This window comes from Homalodisca vitripennis, chromosome 6 (genome assembly GCF_021130785.1).
Source record: "Homalodisca vitripennis isolate AUS2020 chromosome 6, UT_GWSS_2.1, whole genome shotgun sequence".
Classification (NCBI taxonomy): domain Eukaryota; kingdom Metazoa; phylum Arthropoda; class Insecta; order Hemiptera; family Cicadellidae; genus Homalodisca; species Homalodisca vitripennis.
In genome coordinates this window covers 30,616,698-30,634,997 of record NC_060212.1, presented here as the reverse complement: position 1 = coordinate 30,634,997, position 18,300 = coordinate 30,616,698, and the positions used below count along the sequence as shown (strand labels likewise).

Sequence of the window (18,300 nt, the reverse complement as noted above, 5' to 3'; positions counted from 1 at the left end):
TTCTTAGCTAATAAAATGTTATTTAAGTTTAAACTGATGAACAATAATTTTGAATTCGGTTGTAACCATTGAATTTTTAAACAATTGCTTAACTTTACTATTTATATTGTTTTATTATTTTTTTGCATTATAGAATGTGGAATGCTTTTCGAACAACTGCAAACATCTACTTAAGTAAATACATAAAAACCCGTCTTTAAGTCTTATGATATCTGTAATTACCATCCATTTTCAGAGACTAAAGGAATATATAAATTCATTTGGTTTTATAACAGACAAATCAGCAACAGGTGCTTTGAATAATGATTTTATCAAAGAAATCACTAATGCTATAAACATGAACAAATACGCTGTTTATATATTTTTTAGGTGGCGCAAAACATATTTACCATAGTATTTCAAAGCTCATGTATTTATAATTATAAGTTACTGGCTGTTACAGCTTCTTATTCCCACTATGGAATACCCAATAATCAAGAGTACATTTGTTTATCATTCAAACAAAGTTTAAAAACAAATCAAAATTAAAGAAATCAGAACATATAATGTTTAAAAAAATGTAAAATACGGACGCTTCCGATTTTATGCGTATTTAACACAAGTTAATTTGAAAAAGAGGCAATACCCTTTTTTACAAAATTCAAAAAGGAACTCAGTTATGAATACTGCTGCAGAAATTATTTTAGTAAGAAGAATACTAGCAAACATATATTTTTATAAATATTAAAAGCCATAATCTTAGATAAGAGAATATAATGGTCAATAACATATAGTTAAAAATACATTTACACTAATTGAACTGCTATGATAGTGATTTGTGAACAAATAGTAAAAGAAATCTAGACACCAAAAATTCAACTTTCAAAGTGGAGATTTTACGAAACCCAATTTTATAATTTCTGTCATGTTTAATATGATTATTTACAACCATAAAATGTATAGAGCTAGTATACAATTTGTGTGCTTATTTTAAATATTTTCGATAAATTCCCATCTAGAAACTCGTTGAGCACACAACTGAATATTCGTGCAGTTCTAGCAAATTATTGGAAACCACTCTTTTTTTAATATTTTTCGTTTGAAAGACAATTCCTGAAAATTTTATGAATTCGTCATTAGGAAGTGGAAATTCCAACAAATTGTTTAGTAAATTTTTTAGGTATTTCCAAATACCTAGTCGAATAATAATGCTTGACGTAAACCCTTTAAACAAACACGAAAAACAGATAAAGGTAGATTTAAGGTTTATAAGCAACGAGTAATTTATACTGAATGTCCTTAATTTGTACGTGAATTTATTTGTTCGACCTGTGACGTAGACATTCACTTACTTGGTTTTCAACATCTCAATCTACTTGGCTAAATCGTTTACTGATCATCTTTAGAAATATTGTATAGAGGCTATACAGAACAAACATAAGGTAACGTTTGTTAAATTAATCATATTACTAAGGTGCCTTTGAATTATATTTAAATATTTAACAAGTTATCTTTTTAATTTGAGTTCAAATTTAGAACAGTTAAAGACACAATCTGTATCCAGAGCGGAAGTGTATTAGGTCACTGCTGTAGGAGGACTGTACCAAGAGGGGGGGGAGGGGTCTGTTATCTCCTCGGATTGATAACTCAGCTCTGACTCTCAACTCCATGTACGAAATTTCGTCCTGAAATGTTATTAAAATGCTTATTTACCGCAATTGAAAATTAATTGCTATAATTTAGGGACAGACTTTACCGTTTTTTTCACACCTAAGTGTACATGAACAGAAATTCAAGCTCAAGCTTCTGAATAAAATTTCATCGGTCGTCTTTAAATGTATCCTGGTTGACACAGGTCATATAGGTTGTACTAGTTTTCAACCTAGCGAATGATTAAACAAAAATAATAATAAAGTACCTCTAATCAGTTAAAACTGTCTAATTAATGAGTCTAACTGACAAGATTCAAATGTTGCTACTTTAACATATTACTAGTGTAAGTGCTATTTGTTATCTAAGATTGTTCCAAAACATCACAAAGTAACATTGTAGCATTATGTTCAACGTTAGGCAACTCTGATAACGGAAATACAAATTAGCAAATACTAAGGATATTCAACGTTTTCGGTTGTACTACTCGATAACATATATTATTACGTATCCGCACTATGTCCGTTTTGTGCGACATTAAAAGATCAACTGCATAAGTTTAAAAATCGACAATAACTCCTGTTATCCTCTAACCCCAAAAGGGAGACAAGGTTTATTTTATAAAACTATCTCATTCCCGACCTGACCACAGCTTTAAGAACATTCTCAAAATCATTCCAGAGTGTTTGAAATTGAATGGGCAGGCCTATATACATTTTTTAAATCTGTTTGGGCGAGGGTGCAAGAACGACATAGGTCTGTAATCACCAACAACAACCCTCTCCTCCTCTTGCACGCGTCCCGTTGGCCAGATAACGAGACGATAAAGAGGTAAACAACCGAGGCAGAACAGGTGAGAATTGACAGAGGAATGCGGCCTCTGGAGAAGACAAAAGTGAGGTTATGTTACTACTCACCGCAGCGTCCGTGGATCTCAGCAACGCGGAGACCGCCAGCACGGAGAAGACGACCGTGCCGCGCCACATGGCTCGGTCTTCTGACTACTGAGAGGTCCCGCGCCCCCTGCCCCTCTCCTATTGCCGGTCTGAGCCTTCCTTCTGGGCTCAGTGGAGCTCGGGCGGGCACCGGGGTCGGTTGTCCACGTCATGTTAGTCCACCGGGGCTACGTTTGTGTTTTTCTTGAGTGATTTCTATCTGACAGTGTGCGCTTTTGATTCTGTTCTGTTGACTCCCCCGAGATGGGGGCTTTCTACAATGTTTTGGTCTGCGCGAGTTTTCTGCTGGCGGAGACGACAGTCGCGGTGAGTTTGGAGTTCAGTTGAAGAGTATTTATCCAGTTTTTACGCAATTCTGGGTTTTGACATTATGCTCTCTAAATATATCACGGACACTATTACAAAATGGTCCATCAACAGTACTTGTTTTAGAATGTTATAAACAGATGAATATTACAATTTTTACGTTAGTGTTGTAAAATTATAGTAGTTCAAAGAACTTGTTACAATAGTGAAATAAAATTTTACTTTTTCAGCGTAAATGTAATCAGACATGTTTTATTCTTTTTGTTTTCAAATGATCAGTTCATGCAGAATTCAGCTTTTTAAACTTCATCATGTATTTTTTGTTAGGCATCCCCAGATCTTTAATAGTATTTATGATTGTATCTAACCATATTGGTGCAACGTTTTTTGGGACATAGGCATAAATGGCTCATATTTAGCCTACTTTTAAATTTTTTAGTAAATCTGTAAAATTATCGGCTGTTCGAGTTGCCCCAGATCGCAAAGGAAGCCAGCGTCCGGCTGATTAAAAATGATAAGGAGAGGGACGATATCTGGTGGGCAGTTGTGGAACTAACCCTCCCCCCTCCTTAAGTGCTTCCCACTCCTCCACGGAATTGTGGGACCTCTAGCCCGCTTTGCACATATGTGTTTTTGACTTCCGGAATTTAACCCCACGCCTATTTATTTGTGCCAGGCTATCAATGCCTCAGCCCAATTGATAGCGTTTCTGAAAAAGCTTGCTAATTAGAGAACATCCGAGGATTCATGTCTGCGTATGTGACCCTTCCCATTCAAACTGCCGACGGGTTATCTGGCCCTTGATTTCTTGGGGCTATCACGATTTTGCCGCACAGGAAAGACATTGGTCGAAAAATTTTTTCATCACTGTTAGTTCCTTTTAGACACTAGTGGCACATTTTTGCAGAGTTGTACATATAAATGCATGTATACTTAGTATTACAAACTGAGATACATATAACTTAAAATAAGAAAGTTTCTTACCTTTTTGTTTTGAGGTTAGACTTTGTAAAAAATATCGATCATCCAAGACAATATTTTCTCTAAATCATTAGTCTTCACTCAGTACACTTTATTTCCAATTAAAACATATTTTGGAGATAGCCTACCTATATAAATAACGCATTTTGCGCATTTTTATTGACAGTTGCAAAAACTTTATATCGTAAGTGTAAATGCGTATCAAATAACAAATAAACTTTCGTAGAAACAATTCAGTGTTAAGCATTAAAACACTTAAACTGTTACATGTAGCACTGTCAAATTTGAGCAGAACTGAACTGTAAAAAGTATAGTTTATATAAAAATTAATGAAGTTCACAAAAAGAGTGAATCGGGCACCTGACAGTCTTGAAATAACTAGATTGCTCATAAAAGAATTATCTACGTATAAGGTGTTTCATTCCAAACGGAAAGATACACAAAACAAAAATAAATAACTACTAACTAATAACTAAATGTGTTTTTTAAATCTTGTATTTTAATTAACTGCCTTGCAAACATCTGAAAAACGGACTCTGGCAGTAAAAGGGTTAACACAATATGAACAACTTTTCTTAAACAGTTCCGATAGTTTTTATATTTTTATCACTTTATGTGGTTTCGGATTCTGCTGTTTTGTATCAAGCAACTAATTGAAAATATGTATAAACGCATTACTTATTTAGCATTGTTAAATATTTTCAAATTATACAAATTCATGATTACGAGTAAAATGTTCACGCGCGAAATATATATATATATATATATATATATATATATATATATATATATTACGCGATAGTAAATTTCGCCCGATGTAGTTGGGAAAGAAATGTTGAGGAAGTAACCAAGCCAATGGCGTTTACTTTCAATCTGTTCATAATATTGAGGCAATTCTTATTGCAATTTTAGAATGGGAATACAATTGTGTTCAGTTTTGCAAGCACGATACGTAAAATTATTTACATTGATATTTAAATACAGGACAGACAATGTCAAATTTCGTAATCTCCAAATTATAAATCAAAACCTTATTCTCATAGTTAGAGAGTTATAAGTTATTAAGAAAATAAATTGGTAATGTGTAATTATATTCTTATCTTACCTCGGAATTGATTCTATTATTTAGTACAATACACGTTTATCTACTGGAAGGTTTGAGCAAGAGCCTAATGACTACGGAAAAAGACTAATGTGAGTAAAGATCTTTGGTTTGTCGAAATTCGTGGATTTTGTTCCCTTCGCAATAATTTAACGCAAGTCTATGATTGACATCTAATCGTTTATCTTCCGGAAAGTTTGAGCAAGACTTGAGCCTAATGACAACGAAAAAGACTAATTTGAATAAAGATCTTCAGATTGCCGAAATTCGTGGATTTTGTTCCCTCGTCCCCTTCGCAATAATTTAACGCAAGTCTATGGTTGACATCTAGTCGTTTATCTTCCGGAAAGTTCGAGAAAGACTTGAGCCTAATGGCTACGAAAAAGACTGATGTGAGTAAAATTATTTAGGTTGCCGAAATTCGTGGATTTTGTTCCCTCGTTCCCTTCGCAATAATTTAACGCAAATCTATGGTTGACATCTAGTTGTTTATCTTCCGGAAAGTTTGAGCCTAATGACTACGAAAAAGACTAATTTGAATAAAGATCTTTAGATTGCCGAAATTCGTGGATTTTGTTCCCTCGTTCCCTTCGCAATAATTTAATGCAAATCTATGGTTGATATCTAAATCTTCCGAGTTGGCGATGCCGATCTTCCTTTGAGGAACATCTTTTGTAGATTTTGAATACACCGACGAAGTATAACCTGTTGATTACTTTTGTTGAATAGCCTACTTTTCAAATTTCGTTTTGAAATAGTTAAAAATGGAAGAAAGGGATCTTGTTGAAATTTGTTCACCATTTATAGCAAAAAAGGGCTTCTACGTGATTTTACTATCAATAGTAATATTATGAAGTTTGAATTTGTACTATCTATATAGCGTACTTTATATTAAAAAATATTCAATGCTAAAGACGATGAATACGTAACAAATAAACGCTGAAAGGAAACTAACATAACAGAAATTGCGATTGGCTATGCGGTGAGATATTCCTATACTACTACCAATTTTATCTATAGTAGACGTTGAATTAAAATTGGTTAAGCCCAATTATGTGAGATATTAATTATAATAAATAGCCCTTTAATTGGTAGAAGCAAGAAAATTTCTGCATCGGTTGGATATATTTTATAGATAAGGGAAAATGTTGGTGGGAATTTAAATGGGCTTTAACTATTGGTAAAATACTGAATTTTATATCGTTGGACTCGTGATTTAAGGAAAAATCTAAACTTTTGATCATATAACAGGAGATGATGAAAAAATTCATAAAGACTACGAATATGAACAGCAGTTTTACCTAGGTACGCTTAAAACTAAATACGTTATTAATGAATTTTGCACTAAAGTGAGAATAATATATTTAATAGAGTGTATTTGTATAAAGTATTTACTAAACATAAATATAATTATTATTTATGTACTATTAAGTGCTTTTTAAATATACAATTACCTTATCAAATGTGATTAAAATAGTTAAATATAAATTAATATTTGTATTAAAAAATATTAATTGTGTAAATGTATTTAATAAAGTCTGAGGCGCTCCTTGCTCGGGTAGAAAACTACAACGCTCGTAAGAGAATTTGCGACGAAAATTGTTATTTCGGAAGCACTTCTGCTTCTTATAATAAGCAGGCTTAACAACTAAACGTGACACTGACTTATTTTGAACACAGTCTAAGTCAAAATCATAATGAAAATTTCCAAATTTACTTATTATTCAACATGGCCTAATGAATATGAGTTTCACATCGCATGAAATGAAAAAGTTGTAGCAATTTCCTTGGCTGGAGTTAGAAAATGCGTAGGAATGAGACAAGGTGAGTCACCAGAAAAGATTATTGTAAAATCCGAGGACAAAACCTAAAGAAATTGAGAGAAATAAATTCACGATGAGCATCTGTTGGTCCACTAATCAAGTTAAAAACGTCCTTATCATAGAAGCGAAGTTATGACTTAGAAGCACTCTCTGTCACTTATTAACCTCTTAAACACAATTTTATAAAATAATAAATAATCATTCCTAATATAAAATTCAACTAAATTTTATGCATAAATAAAATTAAAATATAATAATAAATTGTATATCATACAAAATTGCTTATAGTAAAGAATTATCGATGTAATTTAGTTTTATTGGCGTTTCTCATCCCGGTAGTTTTTCTTTGCTTTGATGACCTATTTTCAATTTGACCCAAAACTACTGTACTTTCTCGAACATAATCTGTATTCACGTTTAAAGAAACAATCTATATTAATTTTAAATATTTATACTGTAATTATTGTATTCCCAAAACGGCATCATTCTCCTAACAGTAATTATTAAGTTAACACTCCCCGTAGAGGTCATTTAACACCTTATTAGAAGGCCATTTTATTGTTCCTTAATAGTCTATTAAAACAGGAAAACAGAAATTATTATTCATTCATAGAAAAAATTGAGAATTTTACTATACCAAAATAAGCTATTCAGAAAAAAATGATGTGAATATTTTCAGTTTGTATATACATTTGTAGTAAAAAAAATTACAAGGGAGAGGAATGGATCTATGCTTTTAAATTGCACTAATTTACATAAATGAAATATTGAAATATATAGGGTAGCCATAGAGTTTCTAAAAAGCATGAGAGTGGATTTACAATAATTATAATATGTAGAATAATTACAAAGTTATAAATAGAAATGAGACAAGGTGCATAGAAATGAAAAAAGTGGTTCTGAATTGCTTTAACTCTAAATGCCTTGATAAAGAGACAAAACTACATAAACCGAGTGATATTTTTTTACATATATGTATATTATGTAAAATATATTATATTAAAGAGCCAGCGCTCGTTCTCTATGGGGATATACCTCGGTTGCAACAAAAAAGGATTAACAAGATAATGGTTTACTATATTCCCAATATTTTATTTCATTTTTTGTATTCACCGTAGTCAAGTATAGTATGAGACCCTAGAACAGTATCTTCAATGAATATCCATATCGATGTCCTTATGGATATTAACTGAAGTAAGCCAGTCTCGAAGTCAATTAAGCCTTTGAGATAGTTTAAATCAGTTTGATGAGGGTGGAGTGTGTAGTAGGACACGATCTGGAAGGAAATGTCAGCTGTTATCTTGATGGAGGCGTCCATACATGACACATGGCCTGAGTCAATTTAGGATGCAGTGGAAGATGAAGAAGAAGAAGTTTGTGTTTGTTGTCACTAACATCTGAGGCTGTGGAATGCCTCTTGCCCACCTCCACCTCCTCTAGCGGCTTCCCCTCCCCACCCCCCACCAAGGGTGAACCCCAGACTCCCATTCACTTTCTCCAAATCGCCTCTTTCTTTTTAAACTGGGCTAAACAGAGAAAAAGGGCCTGCGCCAGACGAACTCCTAATTCGCCGTTATCCACTACCTGGCAGGGCGCTTCCTGTTTCGGACTTTTTCCTGAACCTCAGAGGGTCAGATGTACAGATATTTTTATCAAAAATAAAACAGCTAGGATCTTTTTCCTTTCAAGATGGATTTAGAACTAGAGGGATCATAATTAAGCGATGTCCCTCTTGGATTTGAGCAATTTAACCCTATTAGAGCCACTTTCAATTAACCTAGTCTTGTAGAGGGATAGAATTAATGGTGCCTTGGAATTCAATTGAAATACTTTGCTTTATAAAAATGTTCAATTCATATTAAAGATTGATTGATATCGCGTATTTGGGTGAAAATAATATATTATGTATGTATCTATCCATAAGCTTTACAAATGTCTTAAAACTGTTCAGGTCAAAGTTATAATTTTTTTATTTTTTATTCGAAAATTAACAGCTGCGGTTATTTGTTTCAAGATGGCGGTAAATGTACAAATTATGATAGTAAAATATTGAAACACTATGCCGATTATTGGAAAATTGCCTTCAAACTGATCCCTTATAACAATTAACATTGTTAACGCATGTTATATACAACGTTTAGCCACCCTTTGACATATTTTCGATCCTTGTTGGACCAGCTTGTTAGATCGCAAGTATAAATCCTACCTGTGAAAACACTTTTTATCAGAACTTTCAATCATGTAATGTACCGACTTTCCCTCTTATTATGTGTGACAAGATCCTTGCATAGGAACAGAGAGAATAAGATTTAAAATTATGAAAATCTTGTATTAAGAAACATTAAAAACATTGTTTGGACGTTTTTAAATATTGTTTAAAGTTGTGCTAATTTTCTGACACCATTGTTTTCAGTTGTAACTTTTTGTTGAACACTATCTAATTTTGTTCTACAATTTTATGCAAATACATCCTGCAATGCTTTTAATAGGAAATATGTATTTTGGAAAAAAATGTTTTTTGAAAATGTTTCTTCTTACTTCACTTATCCGTGCCACGTAAGTATAAAACAAAGAAATCCTCAGATTTTCATGAAACCTTTTTTTGAAAGAAAATAGATATCAATTTTTACTTTCGATTTTATTGGCGTTTAGCTCATTTAAATTGTAAAAATCTGAGTCCTGATGCTGGCAGTAAATGATACTACTTACTGTTCTCATCGGAGAATCCACTCTAAACCTGAATTGTATTGAATGAGATTTTTATAATTTAAGAAATTATAAAGTTTATTTTTGAAAATGGAAGGATTGTGAAGAAAACAGGATTTTCCGGATATTTGCAATCATTTAGTGAAACAAAAAATCAGTAAAACTACGTTTCTAGATCTGCAATCTGATCTCTTCTTCAGGTAAATAACTAACCTAACACATATTACAAACTAGGTTAAAATAGACAAATCATACCAGAGCGTTGTGACACGCCTAAGTCAGGAATCACAACCACAATGTTTTGTTTCAACTCCACTAACTCTAAAACATAATAATTACTAATTATTAAAACTGAACTACAGAATACAGGTTATAATATGTCTGCATTCGCCGACCCACCAATCACCTACGTCTGTGGTGGTTGGTTTTGAACCAGTTATTTACCTGAAGAAGGGACCAGATTGCAGATCTGAGTAAACGTAGTGTTACTGATTTGTTTGTTTCACTGAACGATGGCAAATGTCCGGAAAAAATCCTGTTTCCTTCAAAGTATGGATCTTACAGGATCGTTCCCTGTTGAAATGCCTCTATAATCAAGGATTCCATTTTATTTCAATCTCCTGTACAAACATTCCAGTAAGTCCCCAAGTCTTCCTGTATTCTTTCATACTTTCTTCCCCATCTCAAGAATGTTGTGATGGCTGTTTCGGCATTGAGGCCTCGTAATCGTTGTGTCCAGTCATCCGCGAAATCTCGGGTGTCCAGGTTCCAGCTACCGGCCAGCTGGGGATGATTTGTCGACAGCGACCCTCTGGCCTACTTGGGGGAGGAGCCTTTGTCCCACCTCGCCGCCCCTGGCCTTCTGGGAAACGCTTTGTAAATCATCTACAGTCGGCTGAGAGCTGCGGATCATTGTTGACCTCTTCCTAAGTAGATGAATCTTTTAATTTTTTCCTGAACTTAATGTGAAATAAATTATAGATGGCCCTATCGCCAGTTAGAGTTGTAATTGATAACTCTCTTCCGAATACCAATAAATCTTTCGTAACCCTTAGTGTAATCAAATATTTATATTTGATCGTGTTGAATGCCCTGTTTAAATGCTTCTATAACCTAGGATTCCATCCCATGATCGTGTTGATCTTGTTATCCATATGAGTAAAATTTGATCCGACACATGGCGCTCGTGCCCACAAGACAAGTATTAAAAGCAAATATGAATAATGTATTAATGTAAATATTACGAAGTTTATATGTTTTTAAGCGTAGCTTATATCCTAGCTGAGATGCAACAGCTCAGATATACTTTTTAGTAAGTAATGAGTGGCAACCAAATTTTACATTGAGTCAAAACCATGGTCAAGAACGTAGCTAGGAAAAAAGTTGGCAGACGGGTCCAGACAACTGATATTTTCCCATAGTGGACAGAGAGTAAGGCTCCATTTTGTTCCTTACAAAGTTCGAGGCCCGTTTCTTTGTTGAGAACAATCTTCCAGCAGTACATTTCAGTAATACTGAATTATTTAAATGATAATAATCGTTTACTAAAAAAGTTTTTGAAAATTTGGGAGGGTTCCAGACCCCATGGACTACCTCGATGGCTACGTCCCTGACAGTGGTGGCTTTACCATTTCGCTGTGTTGTTTAAATCCGATTTAAACCAATTTCGAGCCTTCCTCTACCCAAGGTTTGGCTAGATAACTTTACAAGACTCCTAGAGATCATCAAGTGCACCAGATTGCACAGTAAACCCGATTCTATTACACCCTAACCTCAAATTGATCTCGATTAGGATAACGTCAATCAAGTTCTTTTGACGCAGTATCTCAATAAAGTAATATTTCCAGTTCCTGCTAAGAGCAATAATCGTATCTCAGACCGGTTGATGAAGAGAACAATTATCACCTTTATTATTACTGTCAACCTGATTCAGCCATAAACCTGAGAAAGATCTAAACCTACATAGTTAGAATTTATCAATAGCATGGTATTTAGTTTATACCTATACTAGGAATTGCCCGCGTCTTCGCATGCCATGTGGTACGCTTTGCACGTGTATGGGCAGAGAAGCATAGCCTACTTCTTTCAAATGGCAACTATGATAGGTTTTATAACAGTCTTTAAATTTACAGTAAAGGTTAGTAACTTTGTCTTCTATATATAATAATACATATTTGTTACAAAAAGTACAGTTAAAAGACACTAACAATGACACTGCTTACGTGTTTGTTTCTATATAAACTGAAAAATATTTTTAAATATTTTAGAACACATTTAGAGCTGGAATTGGTGCATTAGTTCAAAGGAACAGTCCAGCGAACTTTCATTTAGCATAGTTCTTGTCGACTGCTTCAAAGGGAGTCTTCGGAGTCACATTCTGACCAATGTTGTGTTTTGGGATATTTTCTAAGGTAGATGTGTACTTACCAAATCGCTGAAATCTAAAAACTACTGGTTACTCCTTAGAAAATTTACACACCATACGTCATGTAAACGAATTGAAAATAATGGGAATTAAACATATGGTTGTGCTGTCACAACACAATTATATTTCAGAGACTCTGTCAATTAATATTCCGCAACTTTAGATACCAAGATGGGATTTTCGCTACTTTAAAGACCAGTGGGGCGTAGTCCGGAGGGATTTTCAAAATAAGAATAGGCCTAAATTCATACCAGGGACCGTAAGAATGTCCATGTAAAATTTCATTAAAATCGGTTGAATAGTTTACGCACGAAAGCAAAAGAAACATGGGCACTTTCGCATTTATATTATTATTAGGATTGTGGAACGAATAAATTAATCTACAAAGCAAGAAAGAATATTCCACGGTGTTGTATTAGATGAACCAAAATTCATGTTTTAGTTACCAAAACCTATGTTTAAATAATCTGATTCACTCCAAATGTAATTGTGTAAACTGAACCATAAAATTGGCATTAAAGTACCAACACTTTTTGTGTACCTGTACATTTGAGATATTTTAATTCAATCTGTAGTTTTTTACAGAAGTTTATAAAAAGGTTTCGCGGCAAGGCGTTGGTAGGCAATTATTGCGCAGTATGCAAATTGACTACCAAACGCCTTGCGATGGTCCTCACGCGAATTTCGGCCAAATCGTCTATCAGCAATGAAGGTCGAATGTATTTTTTTCTTTTACAAGCGTTGTGTGCTTAGATGAATGAACATAAAAAATGCTTATACGTATTTTCAGATTTCTTTTTCTATATAAATCCATGGTCATAAAACGGCTTCCTTTAAACTCATTAGCTATATCGGCCATTTCTAACAGCTATGTTACAAGAACTCTGCAAGATACAATTTAATGTAATGCCTACAGATAAATCCTATTTTACAACACCCTGGAGGAGTAAAGAAGCAAACAATTCTTCAAAAGACGGCACTTCAATGACTTGCACAAAATTTAAATATTGCGAAAAGTTAGTACGCAGCTAGGATTACTTGGAGTCTTAACTAACCATGTTTCGAAATTACAACTAAACCACTTTTAAATTCAAAATCTAGGCTATACTCAATTCAGTAACATACGACAATCAATTTAAATTTGAGTAAACCGGACAGTTTAATTTACAAACTAAGAATTAAAATAAAGTCTCTTATCGAGCAGCGACACACGATTCTTCTTAACTGCAGGTTTAATTTATAAATTGTATCATTTACATTATTCAAATCACACGTAGTCTACTCAGTTATAAATAAATAAAATATTTGTATAAAAATTAATATTTACTAATTGGATATTACTGTATATACTTGATATATTTAATATACAGGTACTGTACAAAATAAGTTTACAAAATTTGAGGGTGATGGTTAGGATTAATGTTCATGAAATTTAATTTAAATTTCTAAAATAAAAAAATATGGTTTGCCTGTAAAGTCGGTTTTACGGGCGAAGATTTTACGTGACAACGTCTTTTTCTCGGTAGAATATTTATTGATATGAATATTATTAAATTGCACAATAGGAACAAGGAATTGAATGAAAATAAGAATTGCACAAATTTTAACTATAGAAATATATTTTGTTTACTAAAACATTGTACATAATTTGAAATTAATTAAAATTTGTTATTGTAAATGGTAAAGTTGAATAAAACATTTACTAAAATTGGAATTTGAAATTCTTGCTAAACACAGTTAAATTCTAACTCCGCGCGTGGTGATTGGTCGGTTTAGTTCGTTTGTTTGGTCGCACTGTTATGACAGGTTAGAGGTTATAATTTGTTATTTTAAATGTTTGACTAGCAATACGCGCTGTTTCTTCTCAATCGACTGAATTACGATTGATTGCAGAGTGATTTAAACTAATAATTTACTTAACACTATCAACATTTGTCAATAGTATGACATAACCTATAAACTCAGTTTCTTAACTTTTTGTGTCAATCTAACAATTAATCAATCAATCATAGTTTACGATAATGAAATATCAGTGTACAATTATTTACCTTTATTGTTGTAGTTGTTGTAAATGACGAATCTAAGCACTCCACATTTTCACGAATAAACATAGTTATCTGCTTTATCCCGTGCGGCGGACCCACAGTTATCTGCTTTATCCCGTGCGGATCCCGTGCGGTGGACCCACTGGACGGGCATCGTAACGTTACCGGGCGTTACACTTTTTCATGAGTGACTCCGAGCCGCAATCTAATTTAAGACGTTGTCACGTCAAAAATGGAATAATTTATTAAGTGACTACAACATATTGTTGATCTTTTTATTGTATTTTTTTAAACTGTTATATGTATCTTAATTTTCTTCTGAAACTGTCGCAGTGTCGAAAATGAGATGCATTTTTGCGTATTTAATAATTAAAATTGTAATTGGTAGGGAAAACCTAATGGAAATGTAAATAAAATGAAATAATAAGATGTCGTTAATTTTATTATTATCGCCCGTGAATTGTTAATGCCTGAAGTGTTTGTTAGCAAGCTTTCCATCATAAACTACGAGTCTCAAGTTGTTAGTTTTACGCTGAAATTGTGCCTCAAGTTTTTACTTTTGCTCAAAAACACTAGCACTAATCGTTTAAAATTAATGAATTTACTTAATTGTATAATATACGAATTGCAAACACTTTATGTTACACTATTGAAGTTTGTTATTAGTTTCAAATAATTTTTAGTATTCTGACTGTCATAATTTGAATTCTCGCGGCTCCGAAATAATATTTTATCAACATTTTCTGTGACTCTTTATGGAAAATACACAATCGAGGGGACACAAATGTATGAAAACTACAGAAGTATCTTCGTAAAAGGTTGTAATTTCCGGACATAGGGGGAAATTCAAAATCGAACGGATTAGTGTGCTATCAGAAAATGTTTTCTGAATTGACTGAATATATACGGATGAGGCAACACAACTATAGAGAAACCTTTGACGTTTCAGCTGGATGAAGTTATAATTTCTGGTGTTCAGATTATATGGTTCCTTGTTCTGACGATTTTCCCGATTTGGCTGAACATTTTAAAATGAAATACCTACTCGTGACAACCAAAAAATTATACCAAACTCAACGAAACGTCATCAGTTTAGGTATCAATAACGACCGTTTAAAAACGTACAGTCCTTTTACTTCTTCTCCCATTTGGTCCTGGTTGTTGTGAACTCTACAAGATGTGTAAATAATATTTTAGGTACGTTTAGGAATGGTAGCCATTGTTCTCATGGAGATAGCCAAAATCCTCCCAAGTTAAAGGACCCAATCGTTGTCAAGTAAGGTTCGTCTCTCCTCTCAGATGGTGAATCCAGTGGTGTAACGAGATAGCCAAAATCCTCCCAAGTTAAAGGACCCAATCGTTGTCAAGTAAGGTTCGTCTCTCCTCTCAGATGGTGAATCCAGTGGTGTAACAAGATAGCCAAAATCCTCCCAAGTTAAAGGACCCAATCGTTGTCAAGTAAGGTTCGTCTCTCCTCTCAGATGGTGAATCCAGTGGTGTAACGAGATAGCCAAAATCCTCCCAAGTTAAAGGACCCAATCGTTGTCAAGTAAGGTTCGTCTCTCCTCTCAGATGGTGAATCCAGTGGTTGTAACAAGATAGCCAACATCCTCCCAAGTTAAAGGACCCAATCGTTGTCAAGTAAGGTTCGTCTCTCCTCTCAGATGGTGAATCCAGTGGTGTAACAAGATAGCCAAAATCCTCCCAAGTTAAAGGACCCAATCGTTGTCAAGTAAGGTTCGTCTCTCCTCTCAGATGGTGAATCCAGTGGTGTAACAAGATAGCCAACATCCTCCCAAGTTAAAGGACCCAATCGTTGTCAAGTAAGGTTCGTCTCTCCTCTCAGATGGTGAATCCAGTAGTGTAACTACGGGAGAAGCGGGGGGAGGAACCCCCCCCCCTGAAGAATCCTAAAACTAAATAAAATATTCGTATAACATAAATGCAACATCTTTAAAATGTTGTATGTCAAAATATTATTTAAAATGTATATGTATTCAGATCACCCTCCCCCCCTAAAAAACAAGTTCTAGTTACGCCACTGAGTGAATCTGTGGATTACTCGGATTACTCGTGCTGAGTACTTGTGAACATCAATCCAACATATTTAAAATGTTGTGTGTTTAAAAATATGATTTAAAATGTATATGTATTCAGATTCACCCCCCCCCCCCAAAAAAAAAAGTTCTAGTTACGCCACTGAGTGAATCTACGGATTACTCGGATTACTCGTGCTGACTACTTGTGAACATAAATCCAACATATTTAAAATGTCGTGTGTTTAAAAATATGATTTAAAATGTATATGTATTCAGATTCACCCTCCCCCAAAAAACAAGTTCTAGTTACGCCACTGAGTGAATCTACGGATTCGTGCTAACTACTTGTGTGTGCCGCCTACCCGTGCCGTGCCTTATCTTTACGTCTGCAGTTCTTGCGTCATCTGCATGTAACCTCCTGGATAACACTCATTGTGCTATATTCCAGCATTCACTCCTTATCTTGACTTGGATAGCAGTTCCACTAAGATAAGTTCCTACAATAGAAGTCCTAGACGAGGAGGCAGTATTATAGATCAGTAAATCGACGATCTTGTTTGGTTCCATGCTTGGTTCCATGCGGATTATATTGGTATAAAAACTCTCAATTCAATCTCCAAAACAAGATGTTGAAAGAAAAGATTTATTTAATTTCTCAGTATAAAGGTTATAAATGAAGGACTACAAATAAATCAGTTATATTAAGGTTCAAGACTATGAGTAAAAGTCATTATAGGGTTAAAAATTTCCTTAATTAAAATACTATAAACTGAAAAAAAAAAAAACACCTACTGAGGTTTATATTTGAAAAAGATCTTGATTTCAAAATTTCATTAAATTGGATAACCTATATAATGTCTACCTTAGTTATAATTGCAATTTTATCCAGGTTAAAAATTCAATATTGTGAAACTCATACAAAATAAATAAGATGCAACTATGGCATTTTGTTAAATGCATACCTGAAACTTTTCCAAAATATTTTAATCGTTTAGGGAAAATTTTGATATTTTTGAGCACACACGTCGCAATCGAAAAATGAATGCACATCTTTTATGTAAAACTCGGATGGATATTGAAACCAATACATCACCAGGTATATAAGGCTTTATAAGCCAAGAAACACCTGTTACCTAACATTTTCAAGTTAGTATCCTAATACAAATACAAATAATTAATTATAATAGAAAAAAAGAAGTTAAATGAAAACTTCCTTTGTTCTATTAGAATGAATGTTTAAAACATCAATGTTCAGACACTGTAGGTATTCGATTCCTTAGGTCATACGATTCTTAAGGCATTGTATCATGAACATCTTCAATTACTAACTAATCCACAGGAGTAGCTAAACTTCATGAAATTTGATGTGCATTGATAAGTGAGTGTATACTATAATGGGGGAAAGCTCCATTATTATAAAGGATTATTTTAAGGTGAAATTAAGATTCTTAAGAATAACATAGCTTCCAGTGTTTAGATTAATCTAAGAACATGAAATCCAAAAATTACACAGACGCATATGTACCTTTTTCGCTGTTTTGATTACAAAGAGAATGGCATTTGTGTAATTCTTTACAGACTGTGTTGTCTTTTATACCATGACGAGAATTAATTAATCTGTCCTTGTATTTCTGTTTGCTACAAGTCCACATAAGAAAAATAATACATGGATTATTAATATGAATGGATTGTGGATATGAACAGATCATGGATGGATTCAAATGGTTTATGGATGTAAATGGATCGTAGATGTGAAGGGATCATAGATATGAATGGATCTTGGATATGTATGGATCATGCATGTAAATATATTGCGGATGTGATAGGAACATGGATGTGAATGGTCACAGATGTAAATGTATTACGGGTGAGAATGTATTGTCGTTGTGAATAGATCGTGGATGTACACGGATTGTGGATATGATCATTCTATGCGTATGAAAGAATCTTGGATGTAAAAGGATTGTGTATGTGAAAAGATAGATCGTGGTGGTATATAAAGTATTATATCGTTGTGTTAGTTGGGACTTGGGTATGAAATCAGGTTCTTTTATTATATTAATTCACTTTGTACGCACTCTGAGAGCGTGATCTTCATTACACTAGGTATAATGATTCTTGTGATACATCATGTTGGTTGGCAAAGAGCCAAAGATCACAATAAATGAAGGCTTACGACTGTACTGATTTTAAAATATACTACCGTAATACACTGATACGCTTTGTGTATTCCTTAAATTGTTCTTGGACCAGCTATTAATTAGATATTTATATTACGTGTTGGGTGA

The 18,300-nt window shown here is 33.7% G+C and overlaps 2 protein-coding genes across 2 annotated transcripts in view; one reads left to right on the top strand and one right to left on the bottom strand.

Moving 5' to 3' along the window:
* LOC124364183 (collagen alpha-5(IV) chain) overlaps positions 1 to 2,675 on the bottom strand; it is a 191,027-nt gene extending 188,352 nt beyond the window's left edge. The window contains exon 1 of the mRNA XM_046819468.1: positions 2,547 to 2,675. Within this exon, the coding sequence (XP_046675424.1) occupies positions 2,547 to 2,615 (69 nt within the window). The 5' untranslated portion in view covers positions 2,616 to 2,675. The remainder of the gene's footprint in view (positions 1 to 2,546) is intronic.
* Positions 2,676 to 2,680: 5 nt separating this feature from the next.
* Positions 2,681 to 18,300, top strand: part of LOC124364182 (collagen alpha-1(IV) chain) — a 98,121-nt gene continuing 82,501 nt past the window's right edge. The window contains exon 1 of the mRNA XM_046819467.1: positions 2,681 to 2,891. Within this exon, the coding sequence (XP_046675423.1) occupies positions 2,829 to 2,891 (63 nt within the window). The 5' untranslated portion in view covers positions 2,681 to 2,828. The remainder of the gene's footprint in view (positions 2,892 to 18,300) is intronic.